The sequence below is a fragment of the Notolepis coatsorum genome (genome assembly GCF_963971535.1).
Source record: "Notolepis coatsorum genome assembly, chromosome: 20".
In the NCBI taxonomy this organism is placed as follows: domain Eukaryota; kingdom Metazoa; phylum Chordata; class Actinopteri; order Aulopiformes; family Paralepididae; genus Notolepis; species Notolepis coatsorum.
Window position 1 is genome coordinate 27,103,864 of NC_140184.1, and position 18,288 is coordinate 27,122,151.

The 18,288-nt window shown below is 42.9% G+C and overlaps 1 protein-coding gene across 1 annotated transcript; it reads right to left on the minus strand.

Annotated features, from left to right (window-relative positions):
- Positions 1 to 1,116: 1,116 nt before the first annotated feature.
- On the minus strand, positions 1,117 to 18,053 carry hdc (histidine decarboxylase; the record flags this gene model as incomplete). The annotated part of the gene is made up of 13 exons (XM_084337090.1): positions 1,117 to 1,197; positions 1,293 to 1,889; positions 2,890 to 2,991; positions 3,254 to 3,352; positions 3,671 to 3,761; positions 4,635 to 4,797; positions 8,098 to 8,164; positions 8,388 to 8,531; positions 9,180 to 9,317; positions 16,401 to 16,523; positions 17,211 to 17,324; positions 17,465 to 17,637; positions 18,026 to 18,053. The coding sequence occupies 13 exons, from the start codon at positions 18,051 to 18,053 to the stop codon at positions 1,117 to 1,119; spliced, it is 1,920 nt and encodes a 639-aa protein (XP_084193216.1).
- Positions 18,054 to 18,288: the final 235 nt, after the last annotated feature.

Here is an 18,288-nt window from a genome sequence, read left to right on the forward strand (position 1 = left end):
CCATGCCAGATTGAGAGGGGCAGATTGTTAAATGTCCAGGGCAAGGGGATAATGGGCAGATGTCCCAGGGCATGACACTTTGTGCAAAATGACTGAATCATAGACCGGAATGTCCGCCAAATATGAATAAAGTCGAATGCTGAAAGAAATTTTTTCTGCTCCCGCTGTTGTTCAGTGGATGGTCACCTGGAATATCCGCCATTCTCAGTGAAGTTAAAACATATACCGCTTCAGTTATATGGATTATGTTCGTAATACGAAATGTGCACAATTCATGGCGAAAATTGTGTGCATTAGCAAAAACAGTGCATTGATAATATATTGATAATGTAGCGATTGTTGATCTGGGCCTATTCGTTACTAGATGATTCCCACCCCACTCCCACTGTGGCAATGATCAAAATACTAAAATCAGACACCTTTTACTTTAAAAATCCACTCCAGATATATTTTTAACATTTTCCATATTGAATAAGAACTTGTAATTGTTTTTTCCACCAAATTGTTCAATAAACTACTGAAAACGGCTTAGCAGCATCTCTACACCCTCATTGAGATGCAAGGATCTATCAATATGCACATTTGGCAACAAGCACCCATTTTTACTAGGAATTCCAAGTTGGCAGCTAATATTCTTTCAAGACATGTCAATACCTACTCAGCTTTCTGTGTGTGCTGAAGCTAAAAGTGTAAAGTTACTACAATTGGACTATGAATAGGTTCGACCTATTAGTGACAACACACGTGCAACTCAGACTTCAGGGAAGTATAGAGAGGCTCTGCCTCTCCGGGGGAAGAATGTGAAAAAGGTGCTCTGGTTACAAGGTGCTCTGGTTACACAAATAACAATCTGTGTCGTCAAAGTCATGCTTCAAAGAGGAGGTTTTGAGTGGGAGGGGATCTTTAAGTAAGATAGTTAAGGCAGAAATTCCAGTTTCAGTTTATTTACACTAAAATGGGTTTCATGCTTAGTCTAAGTTTTCATTTGAGTTAACTATAATAACCTTGATCCTGAGCACTTACATGATCTAATATACTAGTAAATAGTGTGATTAGTGGCCGTTGAATTGTTGTGCGAGTAGGAAGCCTGTATTATCAGGACGTCATTACAGAACCTCATGTACTGGGGTGGTTTCCACAGGAGCGGGTGCAGATGCTGTGCTGGCAACAGGGGAACAAGCCATACAACTGAGCCTTCTGCAGGAGGACGAGAAGGGCTTTGGGGCAATGTGTGAACCCCTCAGCGGGCAGCACAGATGATATCTACCACACTGCACCCACTGCTTTAAGACCTGTTTACCCAGAAGGTTGGGGGACATCTCTGGGATGTTGAACCAGGGAGCTTCGCTTATGGAGGACGGCAGAGGCCTCTGCTTTTCATCCATCAGGGAAGAGACGGCTGCAGGATCTTTAGGATCAGGCTTTGTCTCAATGTAATAGCCGGACACAGGCCCAAAGGTTGTGCAAGGTAGAGGCTCGCTGTAACAACGCAGAGAGCGAACTGGTCTCCTCGGTCTATCCCAAGCCTTGTCTATCCAGAGCTCCACCTGGGCCTGCTCAGGGCAGAAGACGGAATTCTCAATCTCCTCAGGCTCTAGACCAGGCTTAGTATCAGCAGTTTCACTGTCGAGGTCACCGGGATCTCGTCCCACCTCTGCTTTGCCAGCTTGTAGTTCTTCTGTGTTACTGAGAGGTTGCATCTCTGCCAGGAGGTTAGCTGCCATGCTGGAGATGATATCCCAGTCCCTGAGGATGTCATCTGGTGTAGTGAGCTGCGAGGTCACCGTGAAGCGGATGATGGACTTTGTGTGAATCTCTGCAGGTATGAGGTACATGGAGCCAGTCTGCGTCACTCTCCTCAACAGCTCCTGAGTCAGAGCATTTCCTCCCTGGAGAAAGATTATGACTTTGTATATTATTGATCAAACCAGTTTGCTATTCTGAGTCAGCACGGTGAGGTTTCAAAGCCTTGAGATCAAACAGAAAAGAAAGAAAGCCCCAATCTGTGATATTTTTTTTATTGACTATTGAGCTATATTCACATACATTCTTGAAGAATTTGTGTTACTACTAGCCGCTGGAACGTTCTCATCTCATCAAGCAGAATATATGTCTATTTACTCCAATGTTTACAAACATTACCAACCTTTTACAGCCACAAGATACAATTAAAAACGTTTTTATTTTCCTATTGTCTAGTTCTTGTCAATCAAGTAGAAAATAAAAAATATGTTTCCATTGCTATTACTTTTAACCTATTTGTTTACACTTGGATCACTGATTGGGCCTTTAAAGCTAGATCAGTTTAAGATACAGTAAGACAGTTTTTATTGTATGATCTTGGTTATTGCTGTGTCCTTCATCTGAACAAGATAAGATCAGGTTTCCTCATCTACAGTGACTCATCTTTGAACTGGGTGTGACTGCCAATGAGTTTGTACAACTCAACAATCATTAGCCAGTTAAGGACTTAAACTTAGAAGTTTCTGGACTTAATCTTTACAGAGAAAACAGATAAAGATCTAACACAAATCTTCTGCTTTTAAACATATTTAACGTGTGAAATTATGTATAAATGAATGACTACCGGTAGGGCTGGGCAATTAATCTCATTTTATTTGTAAATTACAATTCTGGCTTCCGACGATTATGAAAAGAACAAGATAATCGAGATAAAACTATTGTGGGAAATCCACTGTTAAAAAGTGGAAATGTTTTTTTCTTCAGAAGTTCAATAAATACTTGGAAAAAGTAGATACAAAAAAAAAGAAGTTAAATAAATATATTCTAAAGTCAATGAGTAATCATGTTCAATAATTGTATAATCGTAATATTGAGCTAAATGTTTTTTTGCCATATTGGATCAATATACAACAGGATTCCACTCACCTTGAGACAGAAGACCACCAGGCCAAGGTGCCTTTCAGCAGGAACCTCAAAGCGAGGGTCAGCCCTGATGTGAGATTCCAGTAGCTTCGCCATGTCAAGACCCTGGAGTTACAGAACACGTTGTAAATAAAGCTTCATAAATACAGTTGCAGATTTACAGTGCTGTGGGATGAGGGAACGGCCCTGCCCCCCCCCCCCCCCCCCCCCCCCACCACATCGCCTGCATGACTTGGACATACAGTACTGAGACAAATATACTTTTTACTCGTTCTACAGTACCTTTCACCAGACCCTGATATTTGATATCCCCACAATAACCCACACGCACTGACATGTCAAATGTACACAAATGAATGTCACGTACATGTCTGATATGAGCCTGGAGGTTTTTCAGTCCGAAGGAACGCATCACGAACCACAACTTGAGGGAACGAAAACGCCTGCTGAGGGGAATCTGCCAGTGCTGAACACATTAAGAAAAGTCAAAGGTGCACAATACAGTTTCAGGGGAGGGGTGGATTTGTTTCAATTGCCGTAGTTTACAAAATATCTATTATACATGTAATTCTTACAATTATTTTCCTATGTCACAAAATCATTTTGAACCAAACTAAAACCTAGAATATATTTCTAAACAAAATTGAGTGTCACATTTTTGTCCCGTAATTGCATAGTGCGCCTTTAAATCTCATATTAATGGAATGACATATATATTATTGTTATATACAGTATTGTACAGTATCTTCAAATACCTGTAGATGAGGGGAAGTAAGAATATTACCATGAAGTCAGTGGTTGCCTGTGAGTTTTCATGTCTAAGGTAGACAGGGTCGACATTAAAGGTCTGTTGGAGCTTGTATTTGTCCTTTACCCTGTTGTGGCAACAAGGACACGCCATGATGTTAGATGGTATCTGTTCCATCAAATCAGACTTTATTTATATAATCCATACAGATGTTCAATGCTAAATGCTTTACATACATTAAGATATTTGAAATATGAAATACAGCTCAGTGAAATCATGAAAATCATTATAGTCTGAATTTCTCCAGACCTGTCTTGGCAAAGCCTGAGGTGTGGCCAGCAATAGCAACCCAGCCCCTGTCCCCACTCGATTCCAACCCACCAAAACAAAAAAAGTAAACAAAGTGCACTACCAAGAGGGTCTATTTCACCTAGTGGTTGCTGTTTGCCAGCATTACAGATTTTTACCTTCAAGTAGTATTATTGAGTCTTTCCTGTTAGACCAACACACCTCAATACATCTGAATGGGATCTTAGGTGTACAGTGGACTCTCCATCAGAATAGTCAAACACAGTATGGGATATGTAATTGATTTATGGGTGTTAATGAAGTCCAGTCCCTGAGGGTTCAAAGACAATAAATCATGCCCCTCTAAGTGAACGTTCAGATAGGTGACTTTTTCAGTGACCTTTTCCTGTATGATTTCTCCACTGACTTCCATAGTAAAATTGGTCACAAAACTGTGCCTATATATCTGTACCTTTACTTTGACTTGACAGGAGGCCGGGTGGTGATTTATATTTCCAACTGTAATTGTATAGCTTCCACAAAGGATTACACATTGTATATTAACTGTCTTATGTGAGCTGTGCAAACAAATGTATTTTCGGGGACTGTAATGTACCGTCACACTCAGACACACACACACGCACGCACGCACGCACACACGCACACACGCGTGCACCACACACCACTTGTTCAAGTTGACCCTCTTACTCACCAGAAGGCTGTGCAGTCAAAGTGAACCATCATCCACTTGGAGGGGTTGAAGACGAAAGAGTCTGCACACTCCACCCCCTCCAGGGACCAGCGCAGCTCTGGGCAGAAGTATGCTGAGCCAGCATATGCAGCATCTACATGGAGCCACAGGTCCTCCTCTGCACCTGTGAGACACAACACGATTACTTTACTCCAACCTGTTAAGCTGTAGCCTTATTTTCAGAAATTCCGCCTAAAGGTACATGCCCAAGTAAATGGAAGATTGCTCCACTTCTACAAGGTCAATTTGCAGGTCTTGGTATCTAGGAACATCTAGGGACCTGGGGGTGTGTATTCCCAGTGTCAGAAATATTGTGTCTGTTACTAGGCTTGAGTAAATTGTGATGAAACAAAGGAGAATATAAATGATGATTCTCTTTGCATCTTTGCCGGTGAATAACACCATGAAAACATTGAGGTTCTTTTGATTATGCTAAGCAAATGAATAAAGGGAAGATGATTATACAGAAGGATTTGTAGATACAGTAATAAATTATAATCCATTTTAAATTATAAATTCATATTTGACCTTGGCCTTATTATGGCAAAGCTCCTCTTTCCAATGGTAGTGTTAAATCTGGATTTAGTCATTTCCTCACAGTTTTACAATAGAAGAGATATAATTAGCATTTTTCCGATAAAATTCTTATTTTCGGTAAATCTTAAAAACATATGTAAAAATGAAAATATACACGTTGACTGCTGTTTTGATAGGGTTATGGTCTTTACTCTTGGCTACATTTGAAAAAGAAACACAACATTAACATCTTAACTCTTTCTGCGCCAAAAACGTAATATCTCGTGTTTCGCCGCCAACGCTTGAGCGCCAAAAACGAGATACCTCGTTTTTAGTTCCTTTAATCTTATTCCTTTGATCCCCGTTCTAAACACTCACTTGGAGCTCCCTGGGTCTCCCTGGCACAGCTGCCTACGTTGGAATTGCAATGACGATCGAATCCCGCCAGGTGGCAGTATCGCCTACATTTTGAACTGGGGATATCAGTTGTCTTCCAGTACTGACTTACCTCCGGCTGCTTCCGCCTATGAGTGGAATCGGTGGAAGATTTGGTGCCTCAGAGCTATTCTTTCCCGTATGGTAGCCATGCCCAATATACACGAGTAATTGCGATCGCCACGGGATCAACTGGGATTTATTCATTTTGGAGTACCTTCTGACTGAGGTAAGGTTTATCTTAGGTAACCTGTTGGTATTTTTTTTATCTAAAACATGCTTCTGTACCGATCAGTGTCGTATTTTACTGGACCTAAAACATGCTTTTGGTAACGATCGCAGTTTCGAGTTAAAACGACCCCCCCCCCCCTGATGATTTTGTGAAGACACATATGTACATGGTATATACCTTTGATTTGAAAGTATTTGGAGTTTCAGGCGAGCAACCATTTGGGCATAATGTATATAACGTGTCATATCTCGTGATCTATGAAAAAAGACTGGATTATTTTGGAAAGGGGCAATGTTTAGCATGGAATAGCGCACAAACTACAGTATGTACAAATTAACTGGTTAGTCAGTCTTGGACTATGAACAATGCCTGTCAAATGAGACATACTATTGTCTCCATAGCTATAATACAGAACACACGATGGGTCCGCAAATATCGCTAAAATGGTCAATAAAGCTGGCACCATTGAGTAGAGGAAAACAGCATGGCGGTCAATGAGTTAACATCCAAGGGCCCACATATGGGCCCTCTTGAGGACAATTTGCGACGCGCCACTTTGCCGACCTCTAGCGGCTCGGGTGTGCATTTCTTTTAATACAATATATATATAAAATTAAAGCCCTATTTGTTGCCTGTCGACAAAATCCGTTCAGCGGTTCTCGAGTTACATGTGAGGCGTGCGCCAAAGTACACAGCAGAGTACAAAGTACACGGGGCTCTAGCTCCGTCAATCATTTGGCGATCCGAAAATATTTGGACAGGGTTGTAGCCAATGAGTGTGGCTTTCCAATGATACCCCACGTGGGGATCTAATACGGTTTCTATTGATCGATTTATGATAAAAACAGCAGGGTCCCCTTATAAGGGTTTTAAGTGTCATCAAAGTGAAGACCCGAGCCATGATTTTGACAAATTGTGTTTGAAATCTTTTGAACAAGGATACAATCAATGTATGTGTTGAACAAAATCAGACCATATCTCACTGGTACTGTCAGACACATACAGTATCTACAATTCTACACACAATCATTCTTTCAACAATATCTTACTGTCTCCCATTCTGGTCCCTCACCACAAAGGAGACCACCGCAGATACACTGGTATCGGATCCAGCTGTCAGCGGTGCCTCCGGCTTGGCCGGCAGTCATACTGGCACAATTGGCAGTGTCAGCGGGAGGGAAGCCGGTGGGTGGTAATCTGGTCATTGTAAACAGCGACTCCTACAGGTCGGTCAGGGCGCCTGCACAGCGAGGGAGGGAAATGGTGAAGGTAGTGTGACCTCCCACACGTTACACTTCACCAATGAGAGTCCTCACTGACAGGTGAAAAGAGGCTGCTGGCTGTCTCCTATGTATCTGAGGAAGCATGTGATAGACTTCAGGGCTCCCTAGACCGACCAGTGGGGGGCACATGCGCACAATGACCAGGAAGGGGGGAATTGGCATTGTTTTTTAAAATTGCTGTTTTTTAATTGCTGTTATGCTGTTTATGCTGTAAAGGTCACCTGAATCTCCCCTCAGGGATAAATAAAGGTTTTCAATCTATTTCAATAATGACTAAATTGGGATGGGAGGAAAATACAGAAAAATAGGAGGAGAAAAAGTGGATAAAAAAAAAAGACAGAAATAAGACAAGACAAGACACGACACGACACAACACAAGACAAGACACCTCAAGATAACACAAGACATGACACAAAACAACACAAGACAAGACACCTCAAGACAACACAAGATACCACAAGACATGACACAAGACAACACAAGACAACACAAGACAACACAAGACAACACAAGACATGACACAAGACAACACAAGACATGACACAAGACAACACAAGACATGACACAAGACAACACAAGACATGACACAAGATAACACAAGACAACACAAGACAACACAAGACAACACAAGATAACAAGACATGACACAAGACAACACAAGAATTAGACAACACAAGATAACAAGACATGACACAAGACAACACAAGATAACACAAGATAACACAAGACATGACACAAGACAACACAGGACATAACACAAGACAACACAATACATGACACAAGATACAACACAAGACACAACACAAGACAACACAAGACACAACACAAGACACAAGACAACACAAGACAACATAAGACACAACACAGGACAACACAAGACATGACAACACATTTTAATATCTGTAATGTTACTATAAATGTTTTACTGTATAATAAATACATTCACATTAAGACCTACACACTGGGCCCAGTTCAGACAGGTTGTCGAAGGCACAAACCCCTGTCGTTCCCAGAGTGGCACATAGCTGAAAACAAAAAAGAAAGAAAATAAACGTTATTCCAAGCATTATTTTACCCTCTCTATCTTTCTCTATCTGTCTCTCTCTCAGATTTTTGTTATAGTATTCCAATCGTACATATTTTATGTGTAATAATAGAGAGGGAGAGACAATCTTGGCATGCAGCACGGGTGTGCCAGGATGCCCCAACACATTGCCCCCAATCAACATGGACCCTTCCAGCACCTACCATCACAGGGACCAGACCCCTGCTCCTGTCCTCTTGGATGGCCTGTCTCAGTGTCTCTCCTCTCAGGGACAGCTGCTCATCAGTGGGCAGGAATCTGATCTTTACCAGAGAGATCAAACCAGCCTTCTCCACTGAGGAGTGGGCCTGAGGACAGAAGAGCCCACAGTCACTCACTCAACTTGTTTCATGTGGTTGGTAGGAAGCTGTCACAGAAAGAAAGAAATATCAAATGCCAGCTGTGCCAATACGTTTCCTCTAACCGTAGAGGAAAAATAACTTACAGCCCTGACGCTGGACTATGGCTGCCCACTGCTCCTAACTAGATCCTAACTGGTTGGGATGGGTTAAATGCAGAGGAGACATTTCGGGTATAATATGTGCTTGATGAATAAAGATATTCTTTATAGAATTGCATAGATTCTTCATCCCTTATCCTGTGTGTCACTGACACATCAGATATGGCACATTTGAGTTCCAATCAAACTATTTGTTTCTGTACAAGGAAATACTAGCTGGGTTTATGGGTACAGTGCAATAAGAGGAAACATATTGGCCAAGATGGACAAAGGGGACTCTCAAAGGGTAATGGGGGGAAAAGGGGACAGAAAAAACTGAAAAAATGTATAATATTTCTTTATTTTTTTTTATAAAACAAGAACAATCCAGATAAGTCTATCGGACCAAACAAACAACCAAATCAAATTACAAGGCATGTAAGACATGAAGCAGAACAGACTATTACAGGGTGACAGTTGCAGGTGTGTCAACAACTGTGGTGTCAGTGAGACTGACCTGATCTGAAGCGTAGGCCACCAGTCTGGAGTTGAGGATGGAGTCGTCCACGTCCTGCTCCAGCTCAGCCTGTAGCTGCAGGATCTTGTGTTTCCTGGCTGCCAGCAGCGCCACCAGAGTGCTCTCACTCACTGTACTCTGAGAGGGAAGAGGTGGGGCTGTGAGCGCACCATGAAACAGGTAAAACTACAAATCTCCACCAGGCAGGGGCTGTGAGCGCACCATGAAACAGGTAAAACTACAAATCTCCACCAGGCAGGGGCTGTGAGCGCACCATGAAACAGGTAAAACTACAAATCTCCACCAGGCAGGGGCTGTGAGCGCACCATGAAACAGGTAAAACTACTAATCTCCACCAGGCAGGGGCTGTGAGCGCACCATGAAACAGGTAAAACTACTAATCTCCACCAGGTGGCAGTCTCTCTCGCCTAATGCATGCACAGAGACGAAAAGGGTATGTATCTGCTTGTCTAACTCCAGGGTAGATGGCAAATAAGCTAATTTCCCCAAAAGTTGGCATGTTCCTTTAAGGGCAAATCTTTGAGTAGTCATTCTGTAACAGACTACGGTAAGACATAATGCCTCTCCTCTCCACACTTGTCTAATAAGGTTGTATCTATGGCATTATTGATAAGATGAGTTAGCAATGTGAGACTATGCTTATCAATAACCATATAAAGGGTGTTTAACACTTAGGATTGTCTAGGGTCTTTCATAAGTCCTAGTATAGGAAACTGCAACAATATGGACATTAACCGTCCAGGTGCCTTTAATTGGAGTTGAAACGGACCCATGCCTAGAACTGCGCCCTGACAGGGAGCCTTGCCCGGAGGGAGTGAGGGAATCTCGCACTGAGGGAGGGAGGCTGGCCCTGAGAGGGAGGTTAGAAGGGTCAAAGTATGGGAGATAGCAACAATAATTGTGTGGTGCTAGTCAGCTCCGGTATGCTTTGCTCTTGCTGCTTGTTTTACACTGATTTTACGTTTTACTGATGTAAAGCACTTTGAACTGCAATCCCCTGTATGAAAGGTGCTATACAAATAAAGTGTATTATTACATTATTATATTACCTGGTATGATTTAAAGAGAGACTCAACAGTTGTAATATACTGTTAAGAAGTTTGATTAGTGACAGCCAGGGAATAGACACAGGAATGTTGTCGGGGCGAATCATCTGCCCTGATGGCTTGATATGTCACATGAATACCATACAGGACTTATGTTAAGGCTTAGGTACATATATAAATGTTAATTAAAGATAAAGGCACGTGACTTTAAATCACCAAAGCATATTCATAACTTCTTGGTCACTCTAGTTTATGGGGACTAGAACAACACGTTCTGCAGGAAATGGTCCACGACAACACTTAACTCATTCTGCGCCGCGGGTCGGGGCACCAGAGGGCCAGCGCTGTAAATCAATGGGGCGCTTTGTTCACTTGCGAGTGCTTAAAATATATCTTATATTATATCTATGGGTCTAATACACCCGTCGACTGTCAGTGAGTTGCTTCCAGTCAACATCCACGAAACAGATTGTTTTTTCATCTGTACATTTCCGTTTTATACCGTTTTGAATATGAATATAGTTTGGGTGCTTCTGAGTAATTCCAGGGAAAGACGCGATAATAGCCCTTTAGTGGAATACACTAAACACGTTGTCATTTTTCGCCTGATTATCGAATCTGCCTGAAATCAACCCTAGATTATCATTATTATCCTTCCCCATGCAAGAATGAAAATACCATCGTAGCGCGGGCTCCCCTGCCACCTCCTCCCACCCAACGGCACACAGCCACACACACAGAGACACACACACACAGAGACAGCTTCGATCGGGGTAGAAAGAAATATCAGATCAACGATCAAATTTATATATAGTGTTCTTACCTTGTATCTGATGTAATGCAAAAGAAATAATCCAATTATCTGATCGCCATTCCAAATACTGCTTGTGGAGGTCCATCCCACATTACCAAGCGTTACACTAGGTTACTGTTCCATGCCATCGTTGTTGAGGCCTACCTCCGCACGGCTCGGATCGTCCCAGAAAAGAAACTACACCATTTCCAATGGAGTGCAATAGGCGGCGGTATTTGCCCTTTTCCGAGCTCAGACCCATTCCCAATGATAACATCAGGCTGGATGGATGAAAATGAATAGATATAGCTAATAAAAGAAATAACGACCAAAACCCAACTATACTCGTGATTGGCGCTGAATGGTCGGTCAGCGAGTTAACCCGACTATACTCGTGACTGGCGTTGAATGAGTTAAGGAATGGGGGAGTAGTTAACCTAGACAGATGAAAATAGTGGTCTGTACTGAGTTCATTGACACCTCCCATAGGTCTCTACGACAAATGGTTCATGAGATAAGAAAGGGGGCATGGGCGGGAGGGAGGGGTTTCTCTTATGGGGGTCAGAGCGGCTGAGCTTTGCCCGGTGGGGTCTTGTGTGTTGCGTGGTCGGTGTGCGGGGGTGGGGCTCTCGGTGACATGGGAGGTAGCGGGCTTGGCTCGTGGAGGGGAGTTTCGGTCCCTCCCCTCTACTGGGCCTGGCCCAATTAATTCAAGGGACCCGTGTCGCTGGGGGCCCGGCTCCGCGCGCATCGGCCTAGGATATGGGGGAGTTCTACTGGCTTAAATCAGGGGGGGGGGGGCATAGTTTCCGTGGTTTGGCCCGGGAGAGTGGGGTCTTGTATGTTGTGGGGTCGTTGTGCGTGGGGTGGGGTGCTTGGTGACATGGGAGGTAGCGGGCTTGGCTCGGTGGGGGGGGGGGGGGAGTACCTTCCCTCTCTCCTCTACTGAGCCTGGTCCAATTAAATTCAAGGGACCCGTGCCGCTGAGTGCTCGGCCCCGCGTGGGACGGACCTGGGATGTGGGGGAGCCCTATTTCTGGGGCTGGATGGCGGGAGGGGGGGGTCCCCCTTATGGGGGTCTGGTAGGCTGAACGCAGCCATATTCAAGGGGCCCATGTTAGTGCATTGTTGTGTTATGGATGTCATTGTAAGTATTGTCTAAGTGTTGTTTGTCTATAAATGTTAATAAAAATGTACAGTAAGTTTAAAAAATAAAAATAAAAAAAGAAAGGGGGCATGGCTTATTTCAATGGAAAATGACGGAAATTATAGTTACCGGTATGTAATGTTTTTAATGCATAGGCATATCAATGGCAATAGGTTCACTATGGCATTTCCATTTCGTAAACAGAGGCCAGAGATCTGATTACCGGAGGCTCTGAGCAGTGAACCTGTGTAGTATCGCCCTCTTGTGTTCAAAAGGTGTAACTTTATACTTGTAACTGCCTCTGTGTTCAAGTTTAAGTGTGAGGATTGGTTCTTTCCCCGCCACACGCTTCTTGGGGTGCTGTGATGATTGGTCCGTTGCCTAACGCACACTTCTAGGTTAAGTATCAATTACCATCACGCACCTGATGTGTGTGCTAATCAGCGCCCCAGTGGGCTTTATATACCGGGACCTTCCTTCTATCGTTGTCGGGTCGTTCTGGAATACAACTGCATTTGCCTGTTTTTTCCCCGTTGCTGTTCCTGGTCTACTTTCTCTCCAGGACCTTTCTGTGGAGAACCGCTGTTGAGAACCTTGTTCCCCGTTTGGAGCTGCGCCTCGTTTTGCCCGCTTTACGCGTTGCGCTTGGGTGAGTGGAACCAAACCCCTCTGGATTATTCTGATTGTGTGTATTGAAGAAACACTGAAGACTGTCACTATCGTTTGGTTCTGGATTATTCTGATTGTGTGTATTGAAGAAACACTGAAGACTGTCACTATCGTTTGGTTCTGGATTATTCTGATTGTGTGTATTGAAGAAACACTGAAGACTGTCACTATCAATTGGTTCTGGATTATTCTAAATTGTGTGTTGTGGGGAACACTGAAGACCGTCACTGTCAATTGGTTCTGGACCCAGCTAGGGAGGAGGGAACCACACTGCCTCTGTGTTTCGTTGGACTGTTTCTGATATCTCTCTCTCTCCGTTTTCCACCTTGAGTGTAAGCTGGGAGTATCTGCAGAGCCGCTACAACGTCACATGCCAATTCCCCACCACTATCTGCTGGGAGTATCTGCAGAGCCGCTACAACGTCACATGCCAATTCCCCACCACTATCACCAGGAGGATTCTGCAGAGCGGCAGATGACTCTGCCGAAGGCAGTCTCCCTATTTGTTTGATTATTGTACTTATCCTTCTTCTGACTCTGTAAATAAATACGTCCTAGCATTTGGCTAACTCTGAACTTCCTGTCTGTGCCGTTGCGTTTGAGGTCGGTTACAAACCATAACATTAAGTTTAAGTATGACGTCATAGTAGAACCGGCTAGAACAGCGGTTCCCAAACTTTTTTGGCCGTGCACCCCCTGTCACCTCCCGACCTAGCTGACGCACCCCCCAATGGGTTTCTGTTAGAAAAAATTGTTGCTGGTCTCCGTGCACAGATGAAGCACACCTGTGTCAGACACGCCCGAGACATTATTGTTTATTATTATTATTTGAAATAATGTATATTAGTTATATTTATTAGGCATAAAAAAAATATTGTTTGGTTCCTGTTGGTTGTCAGTTAAGGCCATGAGTAGGTAGGGAATTTATTCTATTTTATTTTTTATTTGATCTCTTCCCAGCGACTATGGATAGGGAATTTCTTTATTTAATTAAAATGTTCACGACAACATGGATGCATGTACTCTGCCAACATGTTTAATATCCATAATACTAAAGGTTTGACTAAGATTTTTATGAAATTTTATTGTAAAAAAAAATATATATATATATTTTTTTACCACCATTAGCCTTTTCATGTCACGCACCACCTAGAGGGCGCCCTTATGGTGCGCGCACCACAGTTTGGGAACCACTGGGCTAGAACATTAGCTCTGCCACAACATTCTGGAACGTTCGTGATTCGTGATGATGTCATAGCTGAACATTCTAGAACCGCTCACATCCCTCTATATAAGTGGACGCTTCGGCACAAACAGTCCTTTCGGGTAGAAGCCACAAGAAGAAGAAGAAGAAGAAGAAGAAGAAGAAGAAGAAGAAGAAGAAGAAGAAGAAGAAGAAGAAGAAGAAGAAGAAGAAGAAGAAGAAGAAGAAGAAGAAGAAGAAGAAGAAGAAGAAGAAGAAGAAGAAGAAGAAGAAGAAGAAGAAGAAGAAGAAGAAGAAGAAGAAGAAGAAGAATCTGCTACAGTCCATAATTTCCTCTCGTATTGCATGCAGCCAATAAGGTACGTTTGGCGTCGTAAATGTGTGTCGTATGCAGTGGCGAATCCTTATGGAAGCCAACGGAAGCCAGGCCTCCCTACCAAAATATGAATTAATATCAAATATCAAATATCAAAAGAAAAAAATATATATATATATAATTTTTTTTTAATATAGTTTACATTCTTTTTCATCTGTGCATCTGTTTTTTTTTTTTTTTTTTTTTTTTTTTATGTCTCCCTCTTCTCCTTCTCACTCTCTCTCTAACACACTGTCAGACTCACTGTGCTCACTGCAGCTAGAGGAGAGGCAGGGGGTAGGTGTCTTTCTCCAGCCTCCCACCATGTGATTCATGTATGTAGAGTCCAAAACCGATACTAGCCAATCAGATTCGAGCTGACTGCCACACCTTAAAAGTTTAAAACGGGGCTGTGAGCAGAATAATTAGTCTGGCATCCCCTCTGCACACCTCCCCTTTGCACTCTGAAAATTGTATTAACCCGTGACTGCTCCCACGGGCCGAATATTGCCCCGATCCTTGCGAGATTAAATCCACGGGTACCTCTCGGCGTGCCGAAGCTTTTCCTAAATCACACCCATCATCGAAAACGAGGGGAAAATGTCGCGTGATTTTAAAAACGCTGTATTAAGTGAGCCTATTATGGGATCCACGCAAGCTTTCTATCGTGGAAACATCTGGGCGTCCCGCAACTTTTACTCATTCACATGTAGCCCCGAAAATGCTTAGAAAAGGAAAGCCGAAAGCGTGGAATAAACTCGCCGAAACGGAAAAGTGTCCCACGGGCGCGCCGTGATTCCGATCCGCGTAAAAATATTCACGGCCATAGAGGAGACCGTGGGACACCTTTTTGCAACCGAATATGTGTCTCGAATTTGCTCCCACGTGGCGCGCAAAATCGTGCAAGGAAGAATCGGACCAAAAATGAACCAATGCTCCAGCAGTATTAATGACCCTGATGTAAACAAGACAAACGTCTTTCTCTGGTCTGCTGCATCCCCTTATACAATTGTGTGTATTGAGCCGTACTGTATTGTACCCATTCTGCAATCTGTTAAATAAATAAAAAGAAAGTTTGACTGGCCGCCGAGACTTGAAAAAAAAAGAAAAAAAAATATTAATAAAAATATTTTATAATTTTTTTTTTAATAATCTTTTTTTGGCTTCCCCTGTTATTTTACCCACGCGACGCCACTGGTCGTATGTGTAGGCCCAGGCCATGTAGCTCAGGTGCTAGCTAAAGGCTTGCTAAGCATCAATGATTGACGGACGTAATGTGCTTGTAGGTTAAGTTCATTTGGTTAACAACATTGCAAGGACATGTGACACTCCGAGACAAGTAGAGATAATATGGATGTATGTTGTTATGGTTTGATCTGTGATTTATTGTATTTCATGTATGTGTTCACAGTTCTCACAGTTCGGATTAAAATCGGTTCAGTTCGGATTGAAATAAATCCAATCAGTAATATCAAGAACGTGTGCTGTCATCATTGCATCATCATCATTGCAGTAGAGTTACAATACTGAATATTTATTTCAATGGACAAGGATGAAAATTCATTAAAATAAAATACTTATCGTTGACCAATTTGAAAAATATTTGGTCCTTGGCCTGCTGTCAGCCTATGTGCGATGTTTCATTAAAATCAGCCCTGTAGTTTGCGAGAATTTCTGCAGACACACAGGACCGATTACATGAAATAAAAAGACTTCAAGGAGATAAAATAAACGTAATACAATCTGAAGAAGTCCACTACAAGGTAAGGTGAGTTCAGTATATCTGTTTGTGTAAATAGCATGCTGCTTCCTTCCTTCAGCAGGTTGTGTCATGATGATGATGAGGATGATGATGATGATGATGATGATGATGATGATGATGATGATGATGATGAGACAGCCGTAATGACACAACTGAGAGGACTGGTAAGGCTATGTGTTGACACTGACAGTGTAGAAGAGTAAATTGCCAATAGTGTAACCTACCTGTAGTATGCCTCCGCCTATGCTGTCAGGGTGGTGGTGCAGGAAGAAGGAGGGGAGTCCGAGGGCTTTACAAAGCCAGTCCATTACATTCATCTCCAGCTCTGTGCACGCTGGGCTGGATGCCTGTCCAAACCCATCATCACACACAACACAATAGGCCTCATTCATCAAGCAAAAATACACAAACATTTGTACGGAGGGGTTTTTGAATAACTAATCTCTACTTAATATTTGATTAGAATGAATCATTGGAAACAGCTGGCATGCATATTTTGTTTTTGAGTAAACTGTGCCACAGAATTATCAAAGTTCTACCTTTTACACATGTATAAGGAAATGTTGATGAATGAGGCCCAATTCTCTTGATCGTAGATGATTTGCTAATTCATGGTTATACATAATTGTAATTTTTGTATGCAACATAGTGGAGATACAGTACTAATGGCAGTGTTGTGGTCGAGTCACTAAATCTCGAGTCTGAGTCGAGTCTCGAGTCCCCAGTGTTCGAGTCCAAGTCCGAGTCACCAAAGAAAAGCCAGAGTCGAGTCCGAGTCGAGTCCCCATTAACCTAGTCCGAGTCCAAGTCATCAAGGTTGAGTCGACTCCACTCAGTCAAAGAACTGACATACAGATAAAAAAAGGTCTACATTAAACATAAATGACACAGCGGTCACCATTTCAAAGGGAGTTTATTTACTTTGTGACACAATAGCCAAACAAATGCACTAGCCATCAATAATATTATATTATGCCAAATGATTAGGGCCTAAAAATATATATATTATTTATCATGAAAGTTGTTTGGATTACCCAGGTGAACCCAATGCAGCTGATGGCATCAGCCAGCATGTCTCCTAGCATGGAAGGCCACGAGGTCAGGGCCGGGTAGTAGGCATGCATGTGAGGACTCTGCCAGTGGACCACCTGAGAAACAGCCATGAAATACCTACATGACTTTTACAAAGGCAATGTACAATCATTCAGCTGAGCTACTGATCGTAATACTTTTTTTTCCACCAGTTAATTCAAATTCAAAATACAATATCTTGATTTTGTAGACCTACCCCTGGCATGATGACTCTCTCGATGTCGTGGAAAATGCTCTCCCACTCCTCCGGCTCCGTAGGGGCACTATCAGGGAGCAGCTCCCTCATGTATCCCGGCTTCACGTCGGGAATCACTTTCCTCTCTCTGATGGAGCCCAGGTACTCTGTGATGTAGTCCACCAGCTCCTTACCTGCTCCACAACAACACACTGCACTGTAACATGTACTCTGTGATGTACTGTAGTCCACCAGCTCCTTACCTGCTCCACAACAACACACTGCACTGTAACAGGTACTCTGTGATGTAGTGTAGTCCACCAGCTCCTTACCTGCTCCACAACAACACACCACTGTAACAGGTACTCTGTGATGTAGTGTAGTCCACCAGCTCCTTACCTGCTCCACAACAACACACTGCACTGTAACAGGTACTCTGTGATGTAGTCCACCAGCTCCTTACCTGCTCCACAACAACACACTGCACTGTAACAGGTGACGGTAAAAATGACTGGAACCTTGTAGAAATGGAAGAATACCAAGCCATACAGATATAATACAACAAAGTCCAAGAAAGAATACCTCTACGATTGTATTCCTCTGCTTGCATCCTTGAAATGTCCACTGTACCAGTCGTTGTGGGTGACGGGTGGTTGCAGTGCTCCTGGGCACAGTAGTGGGAGAGATCACAGAGCTAAATAGGCTCTATTATGAATAACCCGCCCCTGGCTGACGCATATGATGAACCACTAAACAAACATACTCAGCACACACTCATTCCATCCCCAGCTCTAAGCTCCCAATTTCTACTGATGGTGACAGATTTGGGTACAGCTTCACTTGTT